This window comes from Pungitius pungitius, chromosome 21 (genome assembly GCF_949316345.1).
Source record: "Pungitius pungitius chromosome 21, fPunPun2.1, whole genome shotgun sequence".
In the NCBI taxonomy this organism is placed as follows: Eukaryota; Metazoa; Chordata; class Actinopteri; order Perciformes; family Gasterosteidae; genus Pungitius; species Pungitius pungitius.
Genome location: NC_084920.1, coordinates 347,555 through 367,977, shown reverse-complemented (window position 1 = coordinate 367,977; position 20,423 = coordinate 347,555). Strand labels below are relative to the sequence as shown.

General features: G+C 44.4%; 1 protein-coding gene across 3 annotated transcripts; it reads left to right on the top strand.

The window, feature by feature from the left end:
- The first annotated feature begins 263 nt into the window (after nt 1–263).
- Nucleotides 264–20,420, top strand: LOC119212816 (cGMP-dependent protein kinase 1-like). Of its 3 annotated transcripts, none has more exons than XM_037463607.2 (18): nt 264–655; nt 6,251–6,417; nt 8,346–8,459; nt 10,164–10,269; nt 10,699–10,762; nt 10,856–10,933; nt 11,010–11,104; nt 11,245–11,310; nt 12,465–12,539; nt 15,476–15,572; nt 16,728–16,867; nt 17,214–17,303; nt 17,383–17,524; nt 17,936–18,099; nt 18,210–18,332; nt 18,409–18,471; nt 18,560–18,626; nt 18,959–20,420. In XM_037463607.2, the coding sequence occupies exons 1-18, from the start codon at nt 408–410 to the stop codon at nt 19,055–19,057; spliced, it is 1,998 nt and encodes a 665-aa protein (XP_037319504.2). In that variant the 5' UTR covers nt 264–407; the 3' UTR covers nt 19,058–20,420. The 3 variants fall into 3 exon arrangements, with proteins under 3 accessions (XP_037319504.2, XP_037319503.2, XP_062415940.1); XM_037463606.2 differs by lacking the exon at nt 264–655 and adding an exon at nt 1,390–3,245; XM_062559956.1 differs by lacking the exons at nt 264–655; nt 6,251–6,417; nt 8,346–8,459; ... (4 more) ...; nt 11,245–11,310; nt 12,465–12,539 and adding an exon at nt 13,749–15,354.
- The last annotated feature ends 3 nt before the right edge of the window (nt 20,421–20,423 follow it).

The window sequence follows — 20,423 nt, the reverse complement described above, 5'->3', positions numbered from 1 at the left end:
AGGGGGGGAGGGGGGGAGAGAGAGGGAGGGGGAGAGAGAGGGAAGGGGGCGGAGGGAGAGAGAGAGGGAGGGGGGGAGGGGGGAGAGAGAGGGAGGGGGAGAGAGAGGGAAGGGGGGGGAGGGAGAGAGAGAGGGGGGGGAGGGGGAGAGAGAGGGAGGGGGGGAGGGAGAGAGAGAGAGAGGGAGGGGGGGAGGGGGAGAGAGAGAGGGAGGGGGAGAGAGAGAGGGAGGGGGAGAGAGAGAGGGAGGGGGAGAGAGAGGGAGAATATAAATAACCTTCATTAGTCTTGTTCTCTCGTCCTTTTCACCAGACACAATTATTTGCTTTATTATTTTTCTTTTCGTGTTTCTGAAGAGACTTTGATGTGAGTTCCGTCCTTGAACCGGACCGGACCGGGCGGGGGGGGATGAGCGGGCTGGAGGCGGACTGGTCCCGGCTGCTGCGGCTGAAGGAGGAGCGGATCGGGCGGATGGAGCAGATGCTCCTGGAGAAGGAGGAGGAGGCGCTGGAGCTGCGGAGGAAGCTCCACAAGCTGCAGTCGGTGCTGCGGGGGGCGGACGGCTGGCCGGGGGGGCGCCGCACCCACCGGGCCGCCGGGGTGTCCGCGGGGCCGGTGGAGCAGACGGAGCTGCGCAGGTTCTCAAAGACGCACAGGTGAGCTGACACACCTGAGAGTCACTTTACACAGGATTCAGAGTTTAACTTTACATAGAGTCATTATTATTTATAATAACGTGTACATTATTACTCATTTCTAACATGTTGCATGTATTTCTTCTTTGTGTGTAATAAGTGTATAATGAGTGTATAATGAGTGTATAATAAGTGTATAATAAGTCAATATGACAGCATTTTCCTTTCAAAATATCTTTATTTGAGTTGAATAATGTCTTTCTTATATTTTATTGTCAACACAAACTGCACATTGAAGACAAAGATTCTCTGCCTTTATTCCAAATGTTCAGTGTCTTCTCATCATTCGGGGGGGGGGGGGGGGAGACGTAGTGACGCTGATTGGCCGACAGGGGGCGTCACAGGACAACTCCTCATGAAGAAGAAGCTTTACTCTCAGCCTCTGGGCTCCATTTAGGACTCTAGAAAAGTCCTGGTGTCACATGGAAGGGAGCCTCACATGTTACATACATGTTACATGTTACATGTACTCACATGTTTCATGTTACATACATGTTACATGTTACATGTACTCACATGTTTCATGTTACATACATGTTACTTAGATCGCTATATTTGAACCAGGGAACAAATAAAGTCTCCCCCTGTTAGTTTGTAAGGCTTACAGGGGTCAGGGGTCTCTTGATTGGTTTTAGGTTGTTTGTTTGGGTCCCTTTTAGAAGAACAGCTGATGTTGAAGACTGAAGGCTGTGATTGATGTGAGAAGTTTAAGTCGATCTGTTAATGATGCAGCTTGTTGCTATTGGTCACCTGCTGCCAAACACAAAGGAAATCAATACTACAAAATAAAAGACCTTCTGCTCCAACAGATTTGTGTTTTTGAGCTTGAGAGACAGATTGACGGAGGAGGAGGAGGAGGAACACAAGGAGGAAGAAGAGGAGGAGGCGGAGTAGGATGAAGAGGAATAAATGGAAGTGGATAAAATAAGAGGAAAGGGGAGGATGAGAAGAAGGAGGTGGAGGAGGAGGCGGAGTAGAAGAAGAAGAATGAGGAGGATAAGAAAAGGAAGAATAAGGAGGAGGAGTAGAAGAAAATGAAGATGAAGAGGAAGGAGGAGTAGAAGAAGAGGAAGAAGAAGGAGGTGGAGGAGGAGTGGTTGAGGCAGACCAACTTCTGGACTCTGGTGAACTGCTGAAGGAGGAGGAACCGGAGCGGCTCCCTCGCTCTGCGCGCGCTCCTCGCTTCTCCTTCCATACGGAATCTCACGTGCGCGCAGCGACTCACGCTCGTTCCTGTCGGATCCGAGTTTTGGGTTCTGCGCCGCGGCTCTCCGTGACGTGAGGAGAGGGACAGGGACCTGGAGGTCCTGGAGGTCCTGGATTCCGACGCTTGTTGTTCATTCTTCTCACTTCGCTGCTGTGCGTTTCTTTTTTGTGAGCTTCACGCAGATCAAACTTGTGACGGTTGTCTCCCGATGATCTCCTGGACTCTCTTTAACTTCCACGCAGCCTGATGTTCTGCTCTCCTCTCGTGAACCTGTGGATGTGTACTTTTATTCTGCCGAGACTTTCAACTTTGCTTCCTGAGCACCGGCTGCTTCCGGTTCCATCACCTGCAGTTTTCCTCTTGATCACCTTCAAATCAGAAGGTAGTTTTGACGAAGGAGAGAAGGAAACCACAGGACTGTTACTGGCTCTGCTTCTACACTCTTCTCTTTATAGTTTGTATTTTCTTCAACATCTAAAATCACATATTTTCATATCTCTGAGTCTCTAGAGGAAACTGTATGTATGAGGTGCCCTGAGGACCCAAGAGAAGGAAACAGGAAACCCGAAGTCTGCTGTGTATCTGGAGGAATCCAAGAGGAGAGTCCATATAAACCAGAAGAACCCTACCTCCATTAAGAGGTGCTCCGAGAGAATTGAGGAAATTAAAATCTGGATCTTAAGGACCGTAATGCCGTTGAAGGGTCGTTGAGAAGCTGTGAAACTTCCTGTTTCAAGCATCAAGGACCTTGATAAAATCTCTCTGAGGATCAAAACCCAAAAGACAAGAATCTTTAGGATTGAACCAGGAGGGTATTTGTAAATGAGGACTCCACAGAACAACTCCAGGATACCTTGAAATCCTAGAAAAGTGAGGAAACCATGAGGTCACGGGAGAACCCGGAGGAACCTGAACCGTAGGAAATCTTCAGATGTTTAAAGACCTTGAGGATCCTTAGGGTTATGTACTTTGAGGAGCCCTACGAGGACCCTCACACTCCAGAGGAACCTTGAGGACCCCCCCAATGGGCACCCTGCGGGACCTGCAGTATGCCCTGCAGGAGAAGATCGAGGAGCTGCGGCAGCGTGACACCCTGATCGACGAGCTGGAGCTGGAGCTTGACCAGAAAGACGAGCTGATCCAGCGGCTGCAGACAGAGCTGGACAAATACCGGTCCGTGCTCCGGCCCGCCACGGCCCAGCAGGTCCAGGCCCAGCAGCAGAGCCTGGTCCTGCAGCCGGACCAGCACCGCAGCAAGCGGCAGGCCATCTCCGCCGAGCCCACGGCCTGCAACATCAGCGACCTGAGCCACGTGACCCTGCCCTTCCACCCCAAGAGCCCCCAGTGAGTCCAGTGTAACTTAAAATCTGATCTCTAACAAAGCTGAAGATTTACTGTCTACTTGTAACTCAATGTTGTTTTTTAACTGTAGCGGTGATGCAATGATGCTTGTGGCCTCGGATGTACTGACACTTCCAAAGTTAGTGTTAATATCATGCGGTTTTGTTCTTTGGGATATTGACTCTACTTCTGTGTAGTGACCAGCAGGGGGCGACTCCTCTGCTCCCATAGACGTCTATGAGGAAATGACTCTACTTCTGTGTAGTGACCAGCAGGGGGCGACTCCTCTGCTCCCATAGACGTCTATGAGGAAATGACTCCTGTGTAGTGACCAGCAGGGGGCGACTCCTCTGCTCCCATAGACGTCTATGAGGAAATGATTCTACTTCTGTGTAGTGACCAGCAGGGGGCGACTCCTCTGCTCCCATAGACGTCTATGAGGAAATGACTCTACTTCTGTGTAGTAACCAGCAGGGGGCGACTCCTCTGCTCCCATAGACGTCTATGAGGAAATGACTACTTCTGTGTAGTGACCAGCAGGGGGCGACTCCTCTGCTCCCATAGACGTCTATGAGGAAATGACTCTACTTCTGTGTAGTTACCAGCAGGGGGCGACTCCTCTGCTCCCATAGACGTCTATGAGGAAATGACTCTACTTCTGTGTAGTGACCAGCAGGGGGCGACTCCTCTGCTCCCATAGACGTCTATGAGGAAATGACTCTACTTCTGTGTAGTGACCAGCAGGGGGCGACTCCTCTGCTCCCATAGACGTCTATGAGGAAATGACTCTACTTCTCTCTTGATTTATTCCCTCAGTAAACATTGTAAACATGAGTTTATGGTCTCAGTCTCTAGTTTCAAGTCTTCTTCAATGCAGCATGATGTTCATTTAGTGAATGATGGTCCATTCAGAGTCAAACAGAGGCGGGGCTACACGCTGATTGACAGGTGTCTACCAGAAACATATACGGTGTCTCTACGTCCTCCCCGGTCCTTAAATTGTGACTTCAAGGCTGCTAAAAAACTGGATGGGGACGGACGTATCGGCAAATCGAGGCCCTCCACCACATTTGTAAATGACAAAACTACACAATATCTGTACATGTTATAACAAGAGAACATCTGTCTTTACTGGTAGCGGTAGTGTGTCATTGTTATGATGTGTTTTTCTGTCAACACACAACCCCTTTTTTTGCTCTTAATCCGTGTAGTGCTTACACACACACACACACACACTCAGACACGCACATGCAGTTGACAGCGTTTCATTTACAATCCAACAACTTGTCGCTGCTGTTAGTTTCCCGCAGCTGGCCTGTGTGTTCGTGTGTGTGTGTGGGTGTGTGTGTCTGTCCTTTGATAACATTAAAAAAGGTATTACAGTGTGTGTGGGCTTTGTCGCTCACCAGCTGTCTGCGCTAACGCTTTGTTAACAAGTTCATGTTCAGCTGAGACTAATCACATTTCTTATTGAAGCCACAACACTTCTACTTGTAACAACACTTCTACTTGTAACAACATTTCTACTTGTAACAACATTTCTACTTGTAACAACATTTCTACTTGTAACAACACTTCTACTTGTAACAACATTTCTACTTGTAACAACATTTCTACTTGTAACAACATTTCTACTTGTAACAACACTTCTACTTGTAACAACACTTCTACTTGTAACAACATTTCTACTTGTAACAACATTTCTACTTGTAACAACATTTCTACTTGTAACAACATTTCTACTTGTAACAACACTTCTACTTGTAACAACATTTCTACTTGTAACAACTTTTCTACTTGTAACAACATTTCTACTTGTAACAACACTTCTACTTGTAACAACACTTCTACTTGTAACAACATTTCTACTTGCAACAACATTTCTACTTGTAACAACATTTCTACTTGTAACAACATTTTATTTGTAACAACATTTCAACCTCCTCAGAATAAAGAACCAGACTCCTCAGGTCTTAAAAAATAATGCTCCACCAAAGAAAACTCTGAAGCTGATGAACCTCCACCTCTTACTGCGTCCCTCATGTTAACAAATGAAGTCTATTTAGAAATGTTCAGCAGCACATGAACTGATATTTTAGTTTCCTCTTTGCAAGTCAAAAAACTATGATGATAATATATTTTAACATATTGAATCGTGGATGCAAAGCGTGAAAGCTGATTATGTTTTTCATGAATAGATGAGACACACCTACATACGACATCACTGGTGCGTGCTGCTGGTGGCGTCGCCGTGGAAACGCTATGGTTTATTGGTTTATTTTTTACTCTTGTCTTCGTGACTTTTTTTTATTGTCACTGAACCAAAACCAAACTAGATAAAGTTTAGATGAGAGATGTAAATATAGATGCAAACATTTCATTTTCTTTGTGTTCTCAGTGTTTGAGGAATCATGACAATCTCATTTAATCTGTAGTCTGGGCTTTATGTTGGATTCACTCTCAGTTTAATGTAACATCAACGGAACCTTAAGATGAGCAGATCCATTCCTGGACTCCTGCTGGTCTTCTTCTTTTGTTCGTTTCATTTCACTCAACAGGAAGGAAAGTTCTCTCAAACATCTCAGCTGAAGGAAAAGCCCTGAAGCCAAATGACCAGCAGATATTTGGGAAGATATGAAACAACATGAGTTTTATTTAGCAAAAGTCAAACTGATTCACAACAAAGAGGAAAGAAACTCCCTCCAACAGTTGACCTTTTCTTAAACCCCTCCCTCAGACACCGATTGGCCAATCATAGCTTAGCAACTGTAGCCGGAGGCCCCGGTCCTGTCCGACCGGTTCTCCCAATACTTGAAGAGAGTTGCTAATGAAGTCCTTTCCTGGTGGACACATGAACAGATACGGTGGGAGGAAGTAACCAAGAATTACAAATGGATCATAGATATCATCACTTGTGCTCATCTGAGATGCTGGACGCAGATATGTCCATCATTAACATCCCCATGTTCACTCTGGTAAAACGGTCTCCCTACCTCGTCTCCCCTCAGGTCCAAGGAGATGATAAAGGACGCCATCTTGGACAACGATTTCATGAAGAACCTGGAGCTGTCTCAGATCCAGGAGATTGTGGACTGCATGTACCCAGTGGACTATGGGAAGGACGCCTGCATCATCAAGGAGGGCGACGTGGGCTCTCTCGTCTACGTGATGGAAGGTGAGGGACTGGTCGCCATGACGACGCCTATCTGTCTCAGCTTCGAGGGTTTGTCTTCAATGTTTCTGTCATTTTAAATAATGACTTTTACTTTGAAGGGTTTGGTGTCTTCTGACTCGTCCTGCGTCCTCAGTAACCACATCTTCTGGTTTTATTTAAAGCCCTTAGAGGAAACCAGAGAGTGTGTGTGATCTGAAGATTGATTTCATTCCCAAATGATTCATTAATGAAGAGAGAGAACTAAACGTGAGGAAATGATTGTAACCTGGTATCTGGATCCTTTTCTACTCATCCACACATGCAGAACTGGGAGTTGAACCGCTGACCTGCAGCTTCTCTGTCTGCTGTGATATTTATAGATGTGTATAGTGTGTTTCATAAGAGGCCTGTTTGGTAATGCCAGACTCCCACTTGGACCCAGTTTGACTTGTTGTTATATTTATGGAGTCGTCCCCACGACGTGAGGATGAGGATCCCTACAGACTGCCGTGTCCCCCGCTCCCCTTGTCCTCTGGTCCTCCAGTCCCCCAGTGGGCAGAGCAAACCGAGCGGTGACATTATTTAAATATAAAAAGTCGTCTTATCTGCAGAATGAGACCCCTCCCAATGTAGGAGAGACATTTCCGTCTTTAATGCGGACGCGAGACACGGAATCAACCTTAAAACCAGGACTTTCAGGTGATGTCATAAAATATGTGTTTGTGCAACAACAAACGTCATACAAAGTGTCAGAAGTACACAAGAAAGCAGATTCATAATGTGATGATGGTGTGTGTCTTTGTGTGTGTGTGTGTGTGTGAGGGGGGGGGGCGCAGATGGCTCTTTAATATAACTTGTGTCACAGGAAGAGGAAGTGATCCCTGAAAACAGACCACAAAGAAGATTTGATCGTGTGTGTGTGTGTGTGTGTGTGTGTGTGTGTGTGTGTGTGTGTTATAAATATGACATTCACTAATTGTGTGTATGGAGGAAGAAACAGATGCAGCAGCTTTATCTCATTATGTAACACACACACACACACACACACACACACACACAAGTCTCTCTGGTGGATGCGGTTGGCATGGCAACCTTTTGGGTGACCATATATGGGATTCTTAATGTTTTTTCACAGTTCAGAAATTTGGAATCGACTCACAACGAAAGGCGGGAGGTAAGAATACGAGTGAGAAGAGAGGAGGGAAGGATGTGAGATGAGGAAAGAGGACAGGAAGGAAAGGAAGGATGTAAGGATATAAGAGCTGAATTGAACAACCTCTCCACTGAAAAAAGGAAACTACTGTAACAACAATATTCTTTTCAGTGAAGCTTACCTTAAATAAGTAATGGTTAATGAGTCATATTGTTTAACTATTAATAACAATTATTAGGTATTAAGTTAATATTACCTACTTAAGTCATGAGTTGCATAGTGTTAGACAGACCTCATTTCTTTTAGTGTAACTTGTTGTTATTGATTATTATCCAAAGTCACTCGATGACGAGACAAAAGAAAACGTAAAGTCATCTCTCCTCTGAAATAAGGCCTGACTGCTTTGTTCAATATTAAGTTATGGTTTAAATGCACTACAGGCTGAGTCCTTGTTTACACTTTATCATTTTATTTCGTACCGCACTGTTTGCATAAAGCAAGCCAATCCACTTTTTAGGGACATTTAGAATAGATAAAAATGTCCCGATCCAGGTTCCAGGATCCAGGATGAGGATCTGAACCAGAATCCGGATCAGGATCAGGACTTTTCAGGTTTGCTTCAGGTTGTCAGATCGCCATGGAAACTTATGCTGAACACCTGACCCCCACCGACCAATCAGAGCTGGGTTTTTTAACATAAGTTAGTGAGATTTATAAGAACAAACGGGGAGAAAGCAGCATGTTGACTTCCTGTTTAAGACCTTCAAAATAAAGGTTTGTTCTCTCTCGGGGCCAGAGGGGAAGGTGGAGGTGACTAAAGAGGGGAAGAAGCTGTGTACGATGGGCCCAGGTAAAGTGTTCGGAGAGCTGGCCATCCTGTACAACTGCACCCGCACGGCCACCGTCATGAGTGAGTACTGAGCCGTGTTTACCTGTGTCTACCTGTGGTTGTACATATACCGCACCAGTATACATCTGTGTACACACCCAGTGAAGCTCCGCTGCTCCAGGGGTCGTGATGGGATTCTTTAATTGATTATTAATTAGTCTTTAACGAGTTCTTAATGAGCAAACGGAAGCTTTACCTCCCAGAATGACTCCGAAATTAAAAGTGTTAAAGTGTCTGAACCAATGAAACATCAACTCAACTGTGTAGTGAGTGTGTGTGTGTGTGTGTGTGTGTGTGTGTGTGTGTGTGTGTGTGTGTGTGTGTGTGTGTGTGTGTGTGTGTGTGTGTGTGGGGAGACCTCCAACTTTTTTTGTCAGCGCTTCCTGGTGTAGGGCCCTTCTGAGCAGCGGTTGCCAGGCAACACCACCCGCTCCAGCCAATGAGTGAAGCTCTGGCATGGCGCGCGTCTCTTGGCAACAGAGCTGCGTTCGGGGGGATTTGTTTTTCTTCTTTGGTCTCGTTATCTTCACACACCAAGCGGTTTATCTGCTTCAACCCCAGAGCTCGTGAGTCAGTGAGACTGTTCAGCAGGAAGTGACACAGTAACAAGCAAGAGGAAGTAACGAGCTCCAAGCTCTGACTTCCTAAGGACTCTTCTGGCTGCGTGAGACATGGTTGGACACATTCACAGAGGTTGAGACGCACGGCGACCGGTTGGACTGTCTCCCGTTGTTTCCGTGGTTACAGAGACACTTAATATCTCCGTGGCAACAGACTGCAAGTTAATGCAGTGAAAGCAAAATCTAGAATAACAAGAAGTGACCCAGCGGAGGCAGCAGGAGTACTAGTATCAAGAAGTACTGCAGTACTACTTAGTACTACTGCAGAGTACTGTCTCTACAGAACCTGCAGTAACAATGATCCAACACACAAGAGCCAGATATAAAGTCAACACACTCAGGTGAATGACATGCAACCAGGGCCCAGGTTTATGGGATGTCGGCTGTGCTCTCCATGCAGCTGGAAACATCTGGATGTTACAGAGAATCAGACAGATGTTCAGAATATCTCCATTCCAGCATTTGTAGGTTTTCAGAATATTTTTAAGATTAAGGTTACATTTATATTTTCTATCTATCGTTATATATGCATCTTAGACATCATAGAGTTAGAATGCGTGTGTCTGTGTGTTCATCTTTATTTTTAGTGTGCATCACACGTTTGTTTGTACTGACTCACTCACACACACACTTAGTCACACAATTAAACATCCACAATCACTCGCACAATAAGTCGCACAGTTATGGCAGAAATATTCTTTTTCTTTGCTACTTCTACAAATGAAAGAAGCCTTGTGAACTTTAATATGAAACAAAAGTAAAAATCCTCCTATTGTTCTCAAACTGTTCCATCGTACGCACTCATGTACTTAGATGTGTATAGTGTTGTCATGACAACACCTGTATACCGTCTACACACATTTCATCCTCTCACATGCAGATTAGAAACAAAGTGCTCCTTCACGCTAAAGAAACAGCTAATAATGAAATATTCATGAATATATAAATACAGAGAGAGCAGGAGATGATGTTCACAATTAAAGCTTGAATATATTTAGAATATTAAAGGTCTCAGCTCTAAAGGGATAATATATAATATAAAATACATTATCACTAATGTTAAAAATGTAATAAAGCATACAAATATTTATATGAAACGTTTCAGCTCTGATCCATGTGAAGCTCTGGGCGATTGACCGTCAGTGTTTCCAGACCATCATGATGAGAACCGGACTCATCAAACACGCTGAGTACATGGACTTCCTCAAGAGGTTACCCCATCTCCTGATTCTGTCACATGGGTTTCTACACTCCCCCGTCCCTTATGAGACTAACACTGCACCTTTAAGAGATTAACCCCACCCCTTAAGAGACTAACACTGCACCTTTAAGAGATTAACCCCACCCCTTAAGAGACTAACACTGCACCTCTAAGAGATTAACTCCACCCCTTTAAAAGATTAACCCCACCCCTGAGTTCATCACTTTCGATAGGATAAAACCCTTTATGACCACGCCCACTTTGCAGACTGCAGGTGTGTCATATTTCACACTATTGGTTGAGATTTTAATGTTTGTTGAAAAGCAAATACCCTATGGCATGCTGGGAAATCTACAGGGATACTTTTTTGTTTATTCTTTTCAAACATTTTAAGCCTGTAGTCATGAGGACACATAATGATTCAATTCCCTCTCTGCAGTGTTCCCACATTCCAGGGTCTCCCAGAGGAGACTCTCAGTAAACTGGCTGACGTAATGGAGGAGGTGAGACATGTCCCAAAGCACCGTAGACACTTTAAGACCACCGTTAGACTATTTTCAACAAATTTATTCATGAAACTCTTCTTCTGTGGTCAGACTCACTATGAAGAAGGAGAGTTCATCATCAGACAGGGAGCCAGAGGAGACACCTTCTTCATCATCAGCACGGGAAAGGTAACCACTCCCATTTATCGTCTATCGGACTGATCGGCTGACTCACCCTGATCGGCTGTCAATCACACATCCTCAGGTGAACGTGACCCAGGATGGTTCAGCCAATCAGGAGCCAGCTCACCTCAGAGTGCTCAGCAGGGGAAGCTGGTTTGGAGAGAAGGCCCTGCAGGGGTGAGACCATGTGACCTCTGACCCCAAGACCTGCAGCTTCAGGCTCCAGACCCCACCACTTACATGTGTGTGTATGTGTGTTTGTGTGTGTGTGTGTGTGTGTGTGTGTGTGTGTGTGTGGGCGTGCGTTGGATTCACAGTGAAGATGTTAGAACAGCAAATGTCATCGCTGCCGAGGCCGTCTCCTGCCTGGTCATCGACCGAGAGTAAGACACACACACACACACACACACAGACACACACATACAGACACACACACCACACACGTAGACACACTCAGAGACACACAAGCAGATTTAAACAAACCAACACAGACACACACACACCAATTTTAAGTCATTAAGTATATTTAACACCTTTAAGGTAATCTGTTCCCTGCTGTTTAATACTTTTACTTCATCTCACAATGAATATATATATATATATACATATACGTTTATATTTATTGCAATTATGCAACGGTTTTAGTAACTTTACATGGTCAGACTATTAATCTTCTCAAGAAAAGAAACATTACAGATTAAACTAACATTAAAAAGTCCATAAATTGATCAACACACAGATGACAAAAACTTTATTATTATACGTCCTTAATGATCTTTAGAAAACCTTTATTTTAGCTGCTGGTTTGTTTAAAGCTTCGGTTATGCTGCCCCCTGATGGTTACACACACACACTCCTGATCAATAACGATCAGATATTAGAGATTAATAATAACACACACACTGATTCCACTAGAAATCAAGAACATAATATACCACATATTCACAGTAGCAATACGACTATAGTATACATTATTGAGTATTTGTAGTATATATGGTAGTACTTATTGCTGTGTATACTGCAGAAGATATAGTAGTACATATTAGAAAGTATTTCTAGTAGCTATAGTAGTACATATTTGTTCTAAACTAGTGTTCTATTATCATATTCCTAAATTCGTTGCGTACAGAATGTTATTTATTTGATCAGACCTTTGACTGATGATGGTGACGAATTGTAAGACGAATTGTAAATCACGGTTTGGTTCTGCTTCCTGTCTTATTTTGTAGTTTTCCTGTCTCTTGTGTCCCTGGGTAACTTCACTTCCTGCCTTGTCCTGTGATTTCCTGATTGTTTCCACCTGTGTCCAATCACCTGCACCTCCCTAGTGTATTTAAGCCCTGTGTGCCTGTTGTCCTTTGTCGCGTCATTGATCAGTCTTACCTGCTGTTGGAGCACGTCTCGGTTTTGTTTTAGAATAAAAGCACCTGTTTGAAAACTCTGCCTTTGAGTCCTCCCTGCAACCCGCCCCAGCAGCTCTGTGACAGTAAACAAAGGAGATCAACATGATGATTAATATGATTCATATTTCTGTCAGCTCCTTCAAGCATCTGATTGGAGGACTGGAGGACGTCTCCGTCAGGGGACACGAGGACGCCGAGGCCAAAGCCAGGTGGGTTCAGCGGTGTCATGGCAACACTTCAAAGACGTGTTTATGTTTAGCTTGAGTCTGTGAATGTATTCTCTCATTGCTTAATGTTGAAATAGAATAATCAAAAAACATACAAATTAATTTTAAAATTCTTTTAAAAAAATTTTTAAGCAAATATCAAGCATTTTTTAAATTATCTGACATCATTTTGATAGAAACGTTTTATTTGCAGCCTGATATTGGTATTATTATTATTCATAACTTCATTACGACTTATTTTCTCAATATAATTCGAGTGTTTAATTGACTCCTGATTCCTGGAAAAACTCACAAAAAAACAGACATGTAAACAAAGACGCTCACAAACACAGGTCTGATCTATGTTTATATATATATATATATACACACATATATATAACTATATATATGTATAACTATTTTTTAAATATATTTTTATTTATATAGTATATATACAGGTAAAGTATAAGGTGATAACTCATCAGGATTCTTAGTTTCCGAGTCACCTGATGAATGCAAATCCATCCTCTATTTTTCCTCTGTTTTTGGTCACCTCCTCCGGTTCATTTTCATTCACATTACCAGCATTTCTGTCTTTATTTGAAGTTTTTTGTGTGATGATCAAGAGCAGCCAACGAATCAGACGGCACCAAACTGCCCCGCAGGGCAGACAGAAGCTAACCTAACTAGTACCTGAGGTACTACCCAGCATGCTTCAGGCTGTCTGATGCTGTAAAGAACACATCTTCAAAGAGACCCAGGATCAGGCTGCTCTCTCATTGGACATCAGAACAGAGAGCAGGATTCTGATTGGCCCAGAGGAGGTGGACTCTGAATCGAACACAGGAGTTGGATTCCGATTGGACCAGAGGAGGTGGAATCTCATTGGACGAGAGTAGATAGACTCTGATTGGATCAGAGGAGAGGGACTTTGATTGGTCCAGAGGATGTGGCCTCTGGTTGGACCAGAGAAGGTGGGCTGTGTTTTGGACCAGAGGAGGTGGAGTCTTTTTTGAAGAGTGATGCTCAAACACAGTCACGGATGATAGACAATGTTTCCCTCTCTTAACTTTTTAATGTTCAGATTAGGGCTGCACGTTATGGCCAGAAATCCATATCACGGTATCAAGAAACATTTTGACAGTATCCCGGAATATTACGGTATTGCTTTTTCTAGTGAACACATTAATTCATTGACCCGAAAACGGCTACCAGAACAGCTGTTCGACGCTCACTGGCCAACTTGCTCGCAACTGGCTGGAAAGTTAGCTCGTTAGCGTGTTAGCTTGTTGTGGCTGGTAGTGTTGCCACCAGAGGCTCAACAGACTTTTCCTTTTCTGATCTAACGTAACTTACGTTGGATTTATCAAAACCAAAACCCCTCCAAACAGACTCAGCTCCTCTCTTGGGCACAAGTTGTGTTGGTGCATCTCTGGTCTCTGGTTGTTCCTCCTGTGTCGCTCTTTCTGTGTTTTCATGTAGTAACAGAGTTTCTTCTTGTTGTGAGTTGTACCCAGCATGCAGTTTGGCGGGGTAATTATATAAATGTACAATTATTAGTATTACAAAATGTTTGTGTCACAAGCTGCTGTGGTGTTTTATCGCGTTAAAGAGTTTGTTGTGGGTCATTCATTGTGGTTATAAAGTTATAACCATGACTCGAATATCACCACACATAAGACAACTAGCTCCGACTGCCGGCCGCTCCACGATAACGTGTGAAAATAAAATCTGCCGCCTGCCAAAGAGCAACTTCAGTTGTTATGGCGTAACACCGGTATGAAGGATATGTGAGAAATTCATACTATACCGTGCAGCCCTAGTTCAGATGTCAGCTATTGAATCTGCCATTTATCATTCGCTATGATGTAAACAAATTGTTTTTTTGTCTGTCGTGTGCTTGTGCCATAGTCCTTTAGTTGCAAAATAACAATGAATTCTTCACTCCTTGAAAATACTGCTTACAGAAAACGTCTTTAAAGCTGCCGAAGCCTTTGTGTCTTCTGGCTCTGTGGTTGGGACGATCTGTCCTGCCGTCCCACTGTTTCCCCGCGGGACCCTCAGCGATGTTTCCAGGGGCTATAAATACCAGCAGGGTCTGGTTACTCCCTGTAGGACTCGGAGCAGACGTGGACCCGTTCTGACTGAAAGTACGGACCTCTCTGATGCTTCCCTCAGTCACAATTTGAGTTGGACTTCTTCCTAAAGTCAGACTTCCACAGATCCGCAGTCTGGATGTTCAGAGCTTGAGAGCGAGAGACCTGACGTAGAAAATCTGAGAAGATCCAGTCCCGCTCGGCTCAGGACTGGCAGGACTGAAGCTGGAGGATCCGGCAGCCTCACCGTGTCCCGTCGTACCCACGAGACTAGAACCTCGGATTGGCCCGAGCTCTGCCAGGTGAGCCTAAGGTGGAGCTCTTCCTTCAGGACGGTTCTTCTTCCAGAGGCTATGCCGGACCAACTCTTGACAACAGAGAGACTTTGTCCCCAAGTTTGAGGGATTTCCATGTTGTCCCCAGAAGAACCAGACCATCGAGACCACCTAGTGGATTGAATCAAGCAGTTTCTCACAGCAGCTGTGCCATCAAGACATTTTGATGAGGGACTGCACTGAAGAGAAGAAACCCTGATTTTGTGATCGATAGTTGTGATTAAGCTTTTTAGAGATGAGAGAGTTGTTTCTCCTCCCAGCGAGGCAGCAGAGATGGCGGCCCTCCAGCCCCCCTGCTCTATCCTCCTCTTCCTCCACCCCCTTCACCTCCTTCTCCATCCAAACCTCCAAGAAGTTCCCGTTCTTCCGCGTGGTCAAATGCTGCAGGTACAGTTTGAGGCCGCCACAGTTGATCCAGGAAGGTTGGCTGAGTTCACCTGCTCCGACGTGTTGGAAGTACTTCTTACGTACGGTCAGTGAAGGCCTCCCTGTGTTTGTATGCCTCCAGGTACGAGGCGGAGAACGCCTTCTTCTCCAGCCTAAACCTGAAGGACTTCAACATCATCGACACGCTGGGAGTCGGCGGCTTCGGACGCGTCGAGTTGGTACGTTGAGGTTAAATTACACCATGTTAGATGATGTAAATAAGATATATTGATATTATCTAATATGCAATACACAAGATTTGATGTGCCCAAACAGAAAATACCTTTCCAATGATGATCTCTAGTGTCTTTAAAACCAGTTTTTAAAAGCAGACCTTGATTCAGTTTCAAATGAAGAAGCTTGAGATTAAGTTAAAGATCAGTTTGAGTCAAGTTGTGTGTGTGTGTGTGTGCGTGTGTGTGAGCGCTATTTGCAGTAACTTTCCAGTGAGTATCAGTGCTGGTAACTGGAAACCAGTCATCATGTGATTCAGTCCGGGTTATCTTGGGGTTCTTTGTGGTTCTGTAGGAATCAGAGCAGTACGTATCTCTTAGATTCACCCGTATTATCATTATCATCACCATCATGAAAGAATACATTCTGTCCACTAATGAGTTGTCTCCATTAAATTGTCTTCTTCACTACATTTATTTGTCGTAATGAGCTTCTCAGATCGGAGGCTTTCTTTGTTTACATTCCATCTCCATGTATATGTTTCATCAGATTGTATTGACTCATAGTCCATAAGTGGTGAGATGGATGGAGACATGGAGGAGGTGTGACGCAGCGTGCGCTCGGGTTTCTCTGCAGCAGCAGGAGGTGTTCAGGGTACTGAAGGTCAGAGGGGAAGCCCTGCGAGGGTTTACCCCATAACAGGAAGTAATCCCCGCTGAGGATATCCCATCATCCCTCTTGAGATATTTTTAGTGGATGAGTCAGAGAGTATCGCTTCTCCGATAAATACTGACCTTTGACCTCCACACTGCTTCACAGGGAGCTTCAGCCTAGCAGTTTCCAACCTTTATGCAACGCTAAGCTGACCAGCATATGTCCAAGTGTTGTCCAGGAATACAGGATTGAGTCATGTTTTATTTCCACCACAAATGTTTGTTCCTCATGTTTCGTCCGTACAAGTTTCAAACTCAAACAGATTTAAACCCAAGACTACAATCAGTCTCTCCCTCTTCCCACCTACAGCTAAACTGCGCAGCTTGGTCTTAACCACTGACCACCTTCATTAGATTCAAACAACTAAACAGTTTAGTTTGGTTTAAACCACCAAACTTCTTAGCTGGGATCAGATGGGATACAGATGTGTTGACACGTGTCTTCAGGTGCAGCTGAAGAACGAGGAGGCGAAGACCTTCGCCATGAAGATCCTGAAGAAGCAGCACATTGTTGACACGAGGCAACAGGAACACATCCGCTCGGAGAAACATATCATGACCGAAGCGCACTCCGACTTCGTCGTGAGGTCAGTGCCTTCTAGCAGGATCCTGGCTTTCAGAATAAATACTCTAGTGACAAATGTTTTTGTGGGGTTATGCAGCATTTTGTCACCAATAAAAATGACAGCAAATAGATGGACATTTTTGATTTGGTTCTAGCTTTCAAGACTGAATAAAAGTAGAATAGAGAAGAGTGACTAGAACTTTATTAACCATGAACTAAAAATAATGTTTCCTTATTTACATAAAACCAGCAGAAGAATTATATAAACCGCACACAATTAAAATGAATCTTACTGTTAAAAAAACATGACGACTTTCCTCATTGGTGATGAACAAAGGTTCTGATGAAGTGTAGTCTTGTGTGCTCAGGTTGTACCGGACCTTTAAAGACAGTAAATACCTGTACATGCTGATGGAGGCCTGTCTGGGAGGAGAGCTGTGGACCATACTGAGAGACAGGTGCACCTCTCACACCTGTCTTGTTGGAATCATGTTGTACGTTTCTACATTGGTTGGAGGGTAACTTTGCGTTTCTCAGGGGCTCGTTTGAGGACTCCACCACCAGGTTCTACACAGGCTGCGTGGTCAGGGCCTTCGCCTACCTGCACGCCAAAGGCATCATTTACAGAGACCTGAAGCCTGAGAACCTCATCCTGGACAGCCGTGGATACGCCAAACTGGTAAAGCCGTGTTTATTCATCAACTATATTTTCAATATTTAACATTGAGTAGGAATCCCAGTCGGTAGCTTTGAGTTTATAGCATGTGATTATGAGAAGTTCTACCACTAGCCTTACTTTGCTAAATAATACATGTTTAGAAATTACGAAAGTTGAGGCTCCAGTTAAAGGAAAATGACGCCTCACTTATTCAAAATGGCATGTCAAGATTTATGGGAAATTTATCCTTTGGATTTCAGTATTTTTTGCTTAGATGTGGACATTTTGTCCGTTTGGTGACGTGAGATTTAAAAGTCCAGATGCTATAAATTCATCCTCATTTAAACCAGGTTCTAGCCAATTCGCACCGTCAAATAATAGAAGGAAATGTTATACGGAGAGAAAGATTGAAGCGATCAATTCTTTTTCTAGGTGGACTTTGGTTTCGCCAAGAAGATCGGTTTCTGTAAGAAGACGTGGACGTTCTGCGGGACACCGGAGTACGTGGCTCCGGAGATCATCCTCAACAAAGGCCACGATGTGTCTGCAGACTATTGGTCTCTAGGCATCCTGATGTACGAGTTGCTGACCGGCAGGTGAGGACAAAGACATAGAAGCTTGGTAGACTTACCCTCTGCTTGTTCAGTGTCCTATGATATCATACGGCTTCCTGTGATGTCATACGGTGTCCTCCGTTTGTCTCCAGTCCCCCGTTTTCAGGTCCAGATCCAATGAAAACCTACAACGTCATCCTGAGAGGCATCGACATGATCGAGTTCCCCAAGAAGATCCCCAAGAACGCCGCCAGCCTCATCAAGAAGCTCTGCAGGTAGGGGGCGCCGTTTACCTCAGCAGCTCACGTTACCTGTGGAGTCAAAGCTCTGAAATGTATCTTGTGTCAAAAGAGATAATCCCTCAGAGAGACTTGGAAACCTGAAGAACGGAGTCAAAGACATACAGAAGCACAAGTGAGTTGGTGACACCCGATTGGCTGTTTCAGGTCTCGCCCGATTGGTCGTTTCAAATCTAAGAACTAACTTTTCTCTCTTTATTCAGGTGGTTTGAAGGATTTAACTGGGAGGGTTTGAAGAAGGGAACTCTGACTCCGCCCATCACACCCAATGTAAGTTGAAGTATACAACATTATTATTGAATACATTATAATTATACATAAGGAATCCTAATGAAGTATCTTCCATTTAATTATATTTACATTTGTTTATTTATATTGTCGCATTAAGTAAGAGAAACTAATTCCTGATTTTGGCAAATCGCGCATATAACTTCACGGCCCCTTGTGGCCCAGTTTAAATGGTGTTAATAAATATAAGATCTTACCACAAGCCCTAATAGCAAGGCACTACAGCTGCCATGCAGAGTTTCCTCAGCTCTGGGACTGACACCTGAGAGGTCTGGAGACGTTGAAGGTCTTTGAATCAGGTTCGTACTTTCCAGGTCTCCTCTCCGACCGACACCGGCAACTTCGACAATTTCCCAGAAGACACCGACGAGCCGCCGCCAGACGACACCTCCGGATGGGACTACGACTTTTAGTCGGGATTGATACCCGACGTGAGGTCCGAATCCGAGGCAAAGGAGACCTCTCACCGGGGCCAATGGAAGACGAGCTACACCAGCCACCTGGAGGACCCTTCCACCCCAAGTAGCAGACTGTGTCAGCAGTTTTTTTGAGCCTTGTGGGAATCCAACCTTGATGATTTGTCGCCACATTGTGCCGTTGTGTGGTTGATGCTGAGTGCGAAGAAGGGCGGCGGATGGGACGCCAATCAAACTGGTTCCTCTAGCTGGAGGAACAACTAACCTGATAAGCATCTGATATTGTGTCCCCACAACCGGCGAGCACTTGTTACTGAAGTCTCTCAGCGGAGTAAGCAGGTCCAAGGAATCTCAGAGTGACAAATACCTGCTTCAAACGGTGAACGCACGAATTCTGAGCAAGTCATCCTCTTGGTTTTAGTAAAAGAACTCTGGAACGAAACCCCTCCATTCCCTTGAACCCCGGAGCAACCCCCGAGTCCTTGTTGGCTCCAGCTGAACTTTGTCTGTCTTCATCCATCGGCAGCAGGTTTGTGCCAAATATAAATAATTGAGTCTTTAAATCTGTGAAGCTCTTCAGTCTAAATGCTGTCACCAGAGGAAGCTGATTATCAAATGTGTGGATCAAATGGACCCGGGGAGAGACAGTAGAGTCAAGAAACAACATTGCTCTGTTGAGGCTGATACAAGGTCTAGGTCACACAACTGCTGCTGCCCGGTTCTGACCATGTGGACCCAATTATTGCTCTCCGTGTGTGGGCCGGGAAACCTGAGGTCACTGTGATACCTTCACTCCTTGCCTCATAGCAGAGGAACTCAACAAGTCGGCTGTAGCGGCAGATGACGTAGGCGATACGTTTTCTGATTTTAATCTTTCCTTTTCCATCCTTCTAATGGTGTGGATCTGTGCATCTTTGCATAAGAGTAGATGTTCTCTATATATTTCCAAGGCTTCCTATATTTGTTTTGAACATATGCACAAACCGTCCTTTCTCACACACACATTGGGAGAAATGTATTATCAGCTCTGTTTCTCAAGGTGTTTCAAAGAGGAACAATGGACCTGCTTCCTGATGGATGGAAGTTGTCTGTTGAATTGTTTTATTTGGGATCTAAATGCTCAAAAAGAACATCAACATGTGCAGGTCAAGGTCATGTGACCCTTCTCTTCTGAATCCTCCACATTCTTCTGTTTGCAGTTTTCAAGGTCCACCTGTCTATCTACCTGTCTGTGTACACATCGTCTACCTGTCGGTCTACCTTTTTTTCCTTTTCTCTGAGTCTCATGATGTTTTAACGTTTCAATATTTTAGGAAATAAGTTGATTCTCTTGTTTCTTAGAATGAGAGGTTAGCCTAGCTTA